The 12425-nt window shown below is 50.5% G+C and overlaps 1 protein-coding gene across 1 annotated transcript in view; it reads left to right on the top strand.

Annotated features, from left to right (window-relative positions):
- CFAP65 (cilia and flagella associated protein 65) overlaps nt 1-11719 on the top strand; it is a 91654-nt gene extending 79935 nt beyond the window's left edge. Inside the window, 3 exon segments of the mRNA XM_075317089.1 lie at nt 2938-3028; nt 3030-3073; nt 11327-11719. Of these exon segments, the coding sequence (XP_075173204.1) occupies nt 2938-3028; nt 3030-3073; nt 11327-11435 (244 nt within the window). The 3' untranslated portion in view covers nt 11436-11719.
- The last annotated feature ends 706 nt before the right edge of the window (nt 11720-12425 follow it).

Below are 12425 nucleotides of genomic sequence, written 5' to 3'. Positions count from 1 at the left end.
GAGTGTGCACTTTCAGCCCATATTATATATAGAATTGTATTTCTGAACATGTTTTTGTAAACAGCTAAAATAACAAAACTTGTGTCACTGTCCAAATATTTCTGGCCCTGACTGTATATAAAACTAAGTGTTGGAAACGGCGCCAACAATAATAATAAATTATGACATAGACAATAAACTAACTACAAAAGCGCAGCAGCCGAACGTCCATCCAAAGGAGTTATAACACTTATTCTTTTCCACAGACTGGGAATGATGTCCTAGTATAGGTGACACAGCGTTCATTAGCAGGATTCATTATATAGCAGCACAGGGTCTCAGCAAAAAGAGTAAGTGATGAATATTAAACCTAATAAAGAAAAAAATATATATTAAATAAAACAAATGCAAAATACACTGTGTGCAGAATTATTAGGCAAGTTGTATTTTAGAGGATTTTTTTTATTGTTGATCAACAACTATGTTCTCAATCAACCCAAAAGACTCATAAATATCAAAGCTTAATATTTTTGGCAGCTGAAGGGGCTTTTTAGATTTGGCTATCTTAGGAGGATTCTGTTTGTGCAGGTGACTATTACTGTGCAGAATTATTAGGCAACTTAATAAAAACCAAATCTATTCCCATCTCACTTGTTTATTGTCACCAGGTAAACCAATATAACTGCACAAAATTTAGAAATAAACATTTCTGACATGCCAAAACAAAACCCAAACAAATGAGTGCCCAATATAGCCCCCTTTCTTTCTGATGACACTCAGCAGCCTCCATCCATAGATTCTGTCATTGCTTGATCTATTTACGATCCACATTGCATGCAGCAGACACCACAGCCTCCAGACACTGCTCCCAGAGGTGTGCTGTTTTCCCTCCCTGTAGATCTCCCATTTTATGAGGGACCACAGGTTCTCTATGGGGTTCAGATCAGGTGACAAGGGGGCCATGTCATTATTTTCTCCTCTTTTAGACCTTTACTGGCCAGCCACGCTGTGGAGTAGTTGGATGCATGTGATGGAGCATTGTCCTGCATGAAAATCATATTTTTCTTGAACGATAGCGACTTCTTCCTGTACCACTGCTTGAAGAAGTTGTCTTCCAGAAACTGGCAGTAGGTCTGGGAGTTGAGCTTCCCTCCATCCTCAACCAGAAAAGGTCCCACAAGTTGATCTTTGCTGATCCCAGCCCATACCAGTGCCCACCTCCACCTTGTTGGCGTCTGAGTCGGAGTGGAGCTCTCTGCCCTTTACTGATCCAGCCTCTGGCCCATCCATCTGCCCATCAAGAGTCACTCTCATTTCATCAGTCCATAAAACCTGTGAAGAATCAGTCTTAAGATATTTCTTGGCCCAGTCTTGAGGTTTTATCTTATGTTTCTTGGTCAGAGGTGGTGGTTTTTCAGCCTTCCTTACCTCGGCCTGTCCCTGAGTTTGGCACACCTCTGAAATATGGCCAAACTGGTGGCAAATGGCATCTTGGCAGCTTCACGCTTGATTTTCCTCAATTCATGGGCAGTTATTTTGCTATTTTTTTGCCCAGCACGCTTCTTGCGACCCTGTTGGTATTTGCCATGAAACGCTTGATTGTTCGGTGATCACGCTTCAAAAGTTTGGCAATTTCAAAACTGCTGCATCCCTCTGCAAGACATCGCACAATATGGACTTTTCAGAGCCCGTCCAATCTCTCTTCTGACCCATTCTGCCAAAGGAAAGGAAGTTGCCTAATAAATAAGCACCCCTTATGTAGGGTGTTGTGTCATTACACCGCACCCCTTCCTCATTACAGAGGCACATCTCCTGATTTACTTAATTGGTAGTTGGCTCTCACTATACAGCTTGGAGTAGGACGACATGTATAAAAAGCATCATGTGATCACAATACTCATCTGCCTAATAATTCTGCACACAGTGTACAAAAAATGTATACAGAGGAGAGAAGACCAAAAAGTGATACGTATGGTTAAAATATCTATAAAACCACATCCTGGAGTCCTGTGATTGCATTACCCTGTTATGGTGACTCCCATGCATTAGGTGGGCTACATCCGGTGTCAGTAGGATATTTCTCCCCGTTCGTTTCCTTGCACTTTCCTTGACCATAGGCGATTTGATTAAAATTTTATTTTTTTTTTAATTCCATCTACTATCTAGGGTCAAAATTAGCAAATTTTACAGGTTTTCTTCCCTTCCCCTGTCCTGGCTGAGATGGGGATATCAGCGGCCGCGCTTCATAGACGTGAATAGACGTGTCTGAACAGGGCAGAGGGGGAATAACCCTAAATTTCCACCTGGACCATCCTGCAAGAGTTAAGGGCCACAGCACTGATATAGTGCCGCCATCTCCTGCACAGAATTGCAAAGAACTGCAGCCCGCCCCGGTCACCGGAACGCCCCTCAGCAGAGTCCATGGCTGCGTATATTACGGCGGATATTGCTGCGAATATGCTGCAGATAACCCGCACATTTCCCCTCTGCACTCTCCTTGCACTGACATCCGCGGTATAAAATCCTCGGTGCTGCCGAGTGGAGATTTTTTGCAGCTTGGGCACGAGATTTCCTATTACTTCATGCACAGTGACAGGCCTGTAAAAACACGGCGGATTTTCTCATCAGAAAACTCATTGTGTTACCATATTCCTTGTCCCTGGACTGTGTCGGTCAGCACTGATTGAAAAGGGTCTCACTCCAGGGACCCCCCCACTGACAGCTGGAAGAGACATTCAGGTGAGGTGTGCGTGCAAAAACTGACAAGGACAACCACTCGAAACATGAATTGGGGTACATAAGGATTTTAGGGTTCATTCCCTCCTCCCACACAGAAGTGAACGCTCCATATAAGACAATCCATAAGTGTGATGTAAAGAATATTTAACCCTTTGAGAGGTGCAGAGTTCAATACACAGGTGGCGTGGAGTTTATACTGGTTCTCTCTCTCTCCATCAGGACACCGGTGTTCAGCCAAGTGGTGGAGGCCATACTGGAAAACACATTGCAGAACATCATGACGGAAGCCAACCGCGGGGAGGTCGTTCTCAACCACCCGGCCTCGTGTCATCGCTCTGCCACCTGCAACCCCAAGGTACGGTAATGGGAATATGAAGCAATGGGGAGGCTGAACAGTTGCAAGGTCAACACAAGGGAACCCCACGGGGAACATGGGGGCTTGGACTCTGCGTCCGGTGGAGGCATTACCACACATGCATGATCTCTCTCAAATAAAGGAGGGTTCCTAGTTAACATTAACTCTCCTTAAGGCCACATCTCACTAAGCGACATCGCTAGCGACATCGTTACTGGGTCACGGTTTTCGGTGACGCAACAGTGATCTCGCTAGCGATCTCGTTATGTGTGACATCCAGCAACGACCTGGCCCCTGCTGTGAGGTCGCCGGTCGTTGCTGAATGTCCTGGACCATTTTCTTCAAAGACGATGTCCTGCTGGGCAGAACGCATCGCTATGTTTGACACTGTGTAACAGGGTCCCAAAGACAGCAGAGATCGTTATACAGGTCCCTACTGCGACCTGTATCGTTACTGCGTCGTTGGTAAGGTCTGACTGTGTGACATCTCACCTGCGACCTCCCAGCGACTTACCAGTGATCCTTATCAGGTTGCATCGTTTTCGGGATCGCTGGTAAGTCCGCTAATAGTGACGGGGGCTTTAGTGCTGCAGGTAGCTGAATCCTGGCATTGTGCGATATGTACACTGTCAGGATTCTGCACAGTTTCCTGATGGAGCGGTTGTCATGAGGGCACAAGTATGTGATTTTGTATACTTGCAGTCACATGTCGACTAGGTAGAACATTGATTAAGGCTAGTTTCACACTTGCGTTGAACAGCATCTGCTGCATTGTGTTGTGTGACGGATGCAAAGGATGCGTTGCATATAATGGCAAAACGGATGGAACAGATCGTACAAAACAACGGAAAGCTTTTTTTTTATTTTTTTTCATCTTTACAGTTTTTACCGGCAGCAGACTATTGTGAACGATCAGCTGATCGCTCTCAATAGCCGGCTACCGGGCGCTCAGCTTATCGCTCTCAATAGCCGGCTGCCGGGGCGCTCAGCTGATCGCTCTCAATAGCCGGCTGCCGGGCACTCAGCTGATCGCTCTCAATAGCCGGCTGCCGGGCACTCAGCTGATCGCTCCCAATAGCCGGCTGCCGGGCGCTCAGCTGAGCGCTCTCACATGCCGGTGGCCGGGGCGCTCAGCTGATCGCTCTCACGTGCCGGCTGCCGGGCGCTCAGCTGAGCGCTCTCACGTGCCGGCTGCCGGGCGCTCAGCTGAACGAGAGACAAAATAAAGTTTCTTTTTCGCTCTATTGGGAGACCCAGACAATTGGGTGTATAGGCTATGCCTCCGGAGGCCGCACAAAGTACTACACTTAAAAGTGTTAGGCCCCTCCCCTTCTGCCTATACACCCCCCGTGCTCCCACGGGCTGCTCAGTTTTTTGCTTTGTGCGAAGGAGGCAGACATGCAAGCACAGCTCCACAGATTAGTCAGCAGCAGCTGCTGACTAGGTCGGATGGAAGAAAAGTGGGCCCATATAGGGCCCCCAGCATGCTCCCTTCTCACCCCACTTTTGTCGGCGGTGTTGTTAAGGTTGAGGTATCCATTGCGGGTACGGAGGCTGGAGCCCACATGCTGTTTTTCCTTCCCCATCCCCCTTAGGGCTCTGGGTGAAGTGGGATCTTATCGGTCTCCAGGCACTGAGACCGGGCTTCATCCACAACTCCTGTGGAGCCTGATGGATAGGAGCCGATACCGTTCAGGGACATGGCCCTGCATCTTTGAGGTACTCTGTATCCCTATGGGGACCGCGCACGGCATCACCTCAGCTTTGCTGGGTGTGCTAGTGCACCGGGGACCGCGGCGCTGACCGGGTCTATATGTGCCATTACACACTCAGCGTCGCTGAGTGTGTTTATATGTAAGGGCTACCGCACTGACCGCCGTTGCCACGGGACACTGCGGCGCGGCTGGGACTTGTAGTTCGCCGGGGACTTTCACGCGACCGCGCTTTTACGGCGGCCGCGTTTATTACTACGGTCCCCGGCTTCATTGCGGCCTAGTTTCCTTTTTTCTCTCCCGCCCTCAGCCCTGACAGGCAGGGGAAGGGCGGGACGCTGCACGGAGCGAGCAGCAATGAGGGCTGGAGTATGATTTACATGCTCCACTCCCCTCACCGTGCACAGTGTGAGCGCCCGTTTCGCGCTCTTTCCAGGCCACGCCCACAGCTTCCTCAGCTCGTCAGGACGCCGCAGCCATTCCTGTCAGCTCCACCGACGCTGCAGAGAGGGACATATTCATGGGAGACCCAGACACGGTCTCTGGTGGCCTCACAACCGCTTAGGCGGCTGGTAAGCAGCACATGTGGTGCTAGCCCCATGGTGCTGTATTGTATTGGTACATTATTTGTGTACTGTATATAATTTACACTGTATGAGCACAGTTCTTTCTGGCTATATACCCTATTGTGTTACTCAGGGAAAACTATAGCATGGCGCCCACAAAAGGCAGGGGTGCCAAAACACAGGCTTATTATGTTGCCTGCGCCGCATGTAAGACCCAGCTACCGGCAGGTTCCACTGACCCTCATTGTGTACAGTGTTCGACCCCTGTGACACTTCCTCAGCCGGATCCTCTGCTAAGAGGGGCCCAGGGGGAGCCACCTATTGACAATGTCCAGGTGACGGGGACTGAGTTTGCAGCCTTTAAGGATCAACTCTCTGAGACTATGGCTAAGATACTAGAAGCCTTGCAGTCCAGACCGGTATCTCAGCAAAGGGACTCTGTTGAATCATTGTTCCCTGCCCCCCCTCAGTTGGACCAACAATGTCCTCACGGGGTATCTCATACCTCCCAGACGGAGGGTTCGGACTTAGAACCTAGCCCCAGATCGTCTAAGCGGGCCCGCTTAGAATTTCCCTCGACATCATATTGTTTAGGGTCTCAGCGGGGGGATTCTCTGGTTGATGATGCGGAGACAGCTGATCAGGATTCTGATCCTGGGAGCGCTCTCAATCTTAATTCTCCAGACGGGGACGCCATAGTGAATGATCTTATTGCATCCATTCATCAGTTGCTGGATATTCTTCCCTCAGCCCCTCCGGCGGAGGAGTCAGATTCTCAGCAGGAGAAATTTCGCTTCAGGTTCCCCAAGCGTACACAGAGTATGTTTCTAGACCACTCTGATTTCAGAGAGGCAATCCAGAATCACCATGCTTGTCCGGATAAGCGTTTCTCTAAGCGCCTTAAGGATACACGTTATCCTTTTCCCCCGGAAGTGGTTAAAGGTTGGATTCAATGTCCCAAAGTGGATCCTCCAATCTCCAGACTGGCGGCTAGATCCATACTTGCAGTGGAAGATGGGGCCTCGCTTAAAGATGCCACTGACAGGCAGATGGAGCTCTGGATGAAATCCATCTATGAAGCTATCGGAGCTTCTTTTGCCCCAGCATTCGCAGCCGTATGGGCGCTACAAGCTATATCAGCAGGTCAAGCGAAAATTGAAGCGGCTGCGCCACAAGTGGCTTCCATTACCTCCCAGACCTCGGCAATTGCGTCTTACGCTATGAATGCCGTCCTGGACTCTGTGAGCCGTACGGCAGTTGCGACCGCCAATTCGGTAGTAGTCCGCAGGGCCTTGTGGCTACGGGAGTGGAAGGCAGATTCCGCTTCCAAAAAGCGTTTAACCGGTTTGCCAATTTCTGGCGACAGGCTCTTTGGCGAGCGCCTGGATGAAATCATCAAACAATCCAAGGGAAAGGATACATCCTTACCCCAGCCCAAGCAGAACCTCTCCCAACAGAGGAGAGGGCAGTCGAGGTTTCGGTCCTTTCGGGGCGCGGGCCGGTCCCAATTCTCCTCGTCCAAAAGGCCTCAGAAAGAACAAAGGAACTCTGATGCATGGCGGTCTAAGTCACGTCCTAAAAAGGCCATTGGGAGCACCGCTAACAAAGCGGCTGCCTCATGACTTTCTACCTCCTCTAGTAGCATCCTCGGTCGGTGGCAGGCTCTCCCGCTTTTGCGACACCTGGCTGCCACAAATAAAAGACCGCTGGGTGAGAGACATTCTCTCTCACGGTTACAAGATAGAGTTCATCTCTCGTCCCCCGACTCGATTCTTCCGGTCCTCTCCGCCTCCCGAGCGAGCCGAGGCTCTTCGGCAGGCGCTGGGCACCCTGAAGGCAGAAGGAGTGGTGGTCCCTGTTCCTCTTCAGCAACAGGGCCACGGTTTTTACTCCAACTTGTTTGTGGTCCCAAAGAAGGACGGGTCCTTCCGTCCTGTCCTGGACCTGAAACTTCTCAACAAACACGTAAAGACCAGGCGGTTCCGGATGGAATCCCTCCGTTCCGTCATCGCCTCAATGTCCCAGGGAGATTTCCTTGCATCGATCGATATCAAAGATGCTTATCTCCACGTTCCGATTGCCCCAGAGCACCAACGCTTCTTGCGCTTCGCCATGGAAAACGAACACCTCCAGTTCGTGGCACTACCATTCGGCCTGGCAACAGCCCCACGGGTTTTCACCAAGGTTATGGCTACTGTAGTAGCGGTCCTCCATTCTCAGGGTCATTCTGTGATCCCGTACTTGGACGATCTGTTGATCAAGGCACCCTCTCAAGAGGCATGCCAACACAGCCTCGACGCTACCCTGGAGACTCTCCAGAGTTTCGGGTGGATCATCAATTTTCCAAAGTCAAATCTGACACCGGCCCAATCGCTGACGTACCTTGGCATGGAGTTTCATACCCTCTCAGCGATAGTGAAGCTTCCGCTGATCAAACAGCAGTCACTACAGCAAGGGGTACAGTCTCTCCTTCAAGGCCAGTCACACCCCTTGAGGCGCCTCATGCACTTCTTGGGGAAGATGGTGGCAGCAATGGAAGCAGTCCCTTTCGCGCAGTTTCACCTGCGTCCCCTTCAATGGGACATCCTACGCAAATGGGACAGGAAGCCGACGTCCCTCGACAGGAACGTCTCCCTCTCTCAGGCGACCAAAGCCTCCCTTCGGTGGTGGCTTCTTCCCACTTCATTATCGAAGGGGAAATCATTCCTTCCCCCATCTTGGGAAGTAGTTACGACAGACGCGAGTCTGTCAGGATGGGGAGCGGTTTTTCTCCACCACAGGACTCAGGGTACGTGGACCCGGCAAGAGTCCTCGCTTCAGATCAATGTTCTGGAAATTCGGGCAGTGTATCTTGCCCTGAAAGCGTTCCAGCAGTGGCTGGCAGGCAAGCAGATCCGAATTCAGTCGGACAATTCCACAGCGGTGGCATACATCAATCACCAAGGCGGCACACGCAGTCGTCAAGCCTTCCAGGAAGTCCGGCGGATCTTGATGTGGGTGGAAGCCACGTCCTCCACCATATCCGCAGTTCACATCCCAGGCGTGGAAAACTGGGAAGCAGATTATCTCAGTCGCCAGGGCATGGACGCAGGGGAATGGTCCCTTCACCCGGACGTGTTTCAGGAGATCTGTTGCCGCTGGGGGGTGCCGGACGTCGACCTCATGGCGTCCCGGCACAACAACAAGGTACCAATGTTCATGGCACGGTCTCAAGACCCCAGAGCTCTGGCGGCAGACGCCTTAGTTCAGGATTGGTCGCAGTTTCAGCTCCCGTATGTGTTTCCTCCGCTGGCACTGTTGCCCAGAGTGTTACGCAAGATCAGGGCCGACTGCCGCCGCGCCATCCTCGTCGCTCCAGACTGGCCGAGGAGGTCGTGGTACCCGGATCTGTGGCATCTCACGGTCGGCCAACCGTGGGCACTACCAGACCGAACAGACTTGCTGTCTCAAGGGCCGTTTTTCCATCTGAATTCTGCGGCCCTCAACCTGACTGCGTGGCCATTGAGTCCTGGATCCTAGCGTCTTCAGGATTATCTCAGGATGTCATTGCCACTATGAGACAGGCTAGGAAACCAACGTCCGCCAAGATCTATCACAGGACGTGGAAAATTTTTCTGTCATGGTGCTCTGCTCAGGGTTTTTCTCCCTGGCCATTTGCATTACCTACTTTTCTGTCCTTCCTTCAATCTGGACTGGAAAAGGGTTTGTCGCTTGGCTCCCTTAAGGGACAAGTTTCTGCGCTCTCGGTGTTTTTCCAGAAGCGCCTAGCTAGACTTCCACAGGTACGCACGTTCCTGCAGGGAGTTTGTCACATCGTTCCACCTTACAAGCGGCCGTTAGAACCCTGGGATCTGAACAGGGTGCTGATGGTTCTTCAGAAACCACCATTCGAGCCAATGAGAGATATCTCTCTCTCACGCCTTTCGCAGAAGGTGGTCTTCCTAGTAGCAGTCACCTCTCTTCGGAGAGTGTCTGAGCTAGCAGCGTTGTCATGCAAAGCCCCTTTTCTGGTGTTTCACCAGGACAAGGTGGTTCTACGTCCGGTTCCGGAATTTCTCCCTAAGGTTGTATCCCCCTTTCATCTCAATCAGGATATCTCCTTACCTTCTTTTTATCCTCATCCAGTTCACCAATGTGAAAAGGATTTGCACTTGTTAGATCTGGTGAGAGCACTCAGATACTACATTTCTCGTACGGCGCCCCTGCGCCGCTCGGATGCACTCTTTGTCCTTGTCGCTGGCCAGCGTAAAGGGTCACAGGCTTCCAAATCAACCCTGGCTCGGTGGATCAAGGAGCCAATTATCGAAGCTTACCGTTCGGCTGGGCTTCCGGTTCCCTCAGGGCTGAAGGCCCATTCTACCAGAGCCGTGGGCGCGTCCTGGGCTTTGAGGCACCAGGCTACGGCTCAGCAGGTGTGTCAGGCGGCTACCTGGTCGAGCCTGCACACTTTCACGAAACACTATCAGGTGCATACCTATGCTGCGGCGGATGCCAGCCTAGGTAGACGAGTCCTTCAGGCGGCGGTTGCCCACCTGTAGGAAAGGGCCGTTTTAAGGCTCTCTTACGAGGTATTATTTTACCCACCCAGGGACTGCTTTTGGACGTCCCAATTGTCTGGGTCTCCCAATGGAGCGACAAAGAAGAAGGGAATTTTGTTTACTTACCGTAAATTCCTTTTCTTCTAGCTCTAATTGGGAGACCCAGCACCCGCCCCTGTTTTTTTGTGTACACATGTTGTTCATGTTGAATGGTTTCAGTTCTCCGAGTTTCCTTCGGATTGAAGTTACTTTAAACCAGTTTATAATTATTTTTTCCTCCTTCTTGCTTTTGCACCAAAACTGAGCAGCCCGTGGGAGCCGGGGGGTGTATAGGCAGTAGGGGAGGGGCCTAACACTTTTAAGTGTAGTACTTTGTGCGGCCTCCGGAGGCATAGCCTATACACCCAATTGTCTGGGTCTCCCAATTAGAACTAGAAGAAAAGGAATTTACGGTAAGTAAACAAAATTCCCTTCTTCTGTGATTAAAGAAAAAAAAAAAAGAAGATGAGCATGCGCAGTGAAAAATAGAGGATTCCGCCGCTCAAAAAATGTTACATGCTGCATTCCTTCCGCCCGGGGGAAGCAACGCAGCGTCGGCCAGCGGAAGCAACGCAGGTACTTTTGGCACAATCCGTCATCCATACAAGTCTATGGGAAACAGTGGAATCCGTTAATGGATTCCGCTGTTTTCCAAAAGGGCGGATTGTGACGGAAGGAAAAAACTGCAAGTGTGAAAGTACCCTAAAGCAGCTACTCGCCACGTGACTGCAAGTTTGCATATTCCAGCTCATCCTATACACAGGAGCACTCGCTCTGTGTTCTCTATGAGAGAGCCTCCATCAGACTCCTCTGTGGGCGTCTTATCTCTCTGGGAATAAAAGGGTCTTAAATCGAATGTGCTGGATCCTTATTTCCCCCGACATCATCTGTTAAGGCAGAGTCATGAGGCCCCCATGCACATTAGATGTTGGCCGAGCCCGGCAATAGTGGGTGGTTCTGCCGGAATTAGTCTAATGTGTATGGACTCTTTAAGGGAGCCCAAATAAATTATAGCATAGCTAGCAGTATCGCCCCAAATCCAGCAACACCTGACAACTATCTTAAATATATGGGATCCTACCGAAAAAATCATCACCGCCTCTTGTCAGGGAGGATAAGCAGCTGCCAGAAGAGTTTGGCAGCTGCTCACTTCCCGTTCCCCATAAAAACCCATAAATGCTCCGACAAACCGGGGGGAGGGGAGGAATAACTGTCAGCGGAGCGATGACAGCTATTGCAGGTGTACGGGCAGCTTTAGGGGTGTCACACTGAATATGGGAACACAGCGGACGCTCCACCTGTCCAGGTGACAGAGGCTCCACATCATTTACAGCTGTGTCAACACCGCAGCTCTGCATGTAGTGTACAAATATCACATCCCGGCTCTCTGCTCCACAGGGGGATGACACCGGCCTCCACAGCCCGCACCGGGCCGCACAGTCCACCGCCAAGTCCAAGCACCCCCGAAGCTCCGGGACCTGTTCCTCCTGCGGACCCTCAGCCGTGAGCGCACAGAATATTTGAGACTACTCCTCTCCAATCACATGAGGACATTTAAAGGGGCTCTTCTTCCAAGGTTACCTTATGTTATGTGGCCTATGGAGTGAAGAACCCCTTTAAATATGCATTGAACATATGATCGCACAAGACACTGGCGGTACAAAGTGACTGCATACAGCCGAGCACTTCACATCCCGCCATAGCCTTGACCTGTTCTGTGACGCCCGAGTGATTTCATGTCACACCGACACCGTGTTCAATTTGTGGAAAGCACAATAAATAATCTGTGACCCGGCTGTACGATCGGACCTCGGCAACTTTGTGAATTGGTGGTGATCTGGGAGAGGTCCTTCACTCTCCAGTGTATAAAGAAACATTTTGAAACTTTTTAGAAACTTTTTTTCATTCAATTCCTTTCCAGTTTCAAGATCTCTGCTTGGTGCCAGTGAATGGAAACACAGACTGACAATTTGCCCAGATCTCATATTTCTCAAAGCTGAGGGTTTGTTACCGTTGCATCCAGTCCAGCCATTCCTCTGCACTCGGGGAGGGATTTCTGCCTGTTCTTGTATTTAGCTAACAGAGTATTCAATTGGAACAAATCCTCAGCTGTGAAAAGTATTAGGTCTGAGTTGATTTTGTAATGTACACATTAGTGTTGGTAACAGCAAGCAGAGATCTTGAAAATTTATATTAGAAATACGGTTTCTTTATTACGTGTGTCGGTATATATTGCATTCTCCACTGCTGGTATATAGCAGCACAGTGTCACGTCACCTCCCTTCCACCCTATATCCATACAGCCGCCCTGTGAACCCTACACCACTTCTCCATCCACCCGGATCTGGAGCTGGCGGTGCGCCCGGCCATTGTACTGGAAGTGTATGCTTTCCAGAAACTGCTAACACCAGACCTGTACAGGGGCCTGCGAGTCCCACATCCACTGCAACTACAAGTCCCAGCATTCAGTGCAACTACAAGTCCCAGCATCCACTGC

Source organism: Anomaloglossus baeobatrachus, chromosome 7 (assembly GCF_048569485.1).
Source record: "Anomaloglossus baeobatrachus isolate aAnoBae1 chromosome 7, aAnoBae1.hap1, whole genome shotgun sequence".
NCBI lineage: Eukaryota > Metazoa > Chordata > Amphibia > Anura > Aromobatidae > Anomaloglossus > Anomaloglossus baeobatrachus.
The sequence above is the reverse complement of the archived record's forward strand: the minus strand, read 5'-3'. Positions and strand labels throughout refer to the sequence as shown.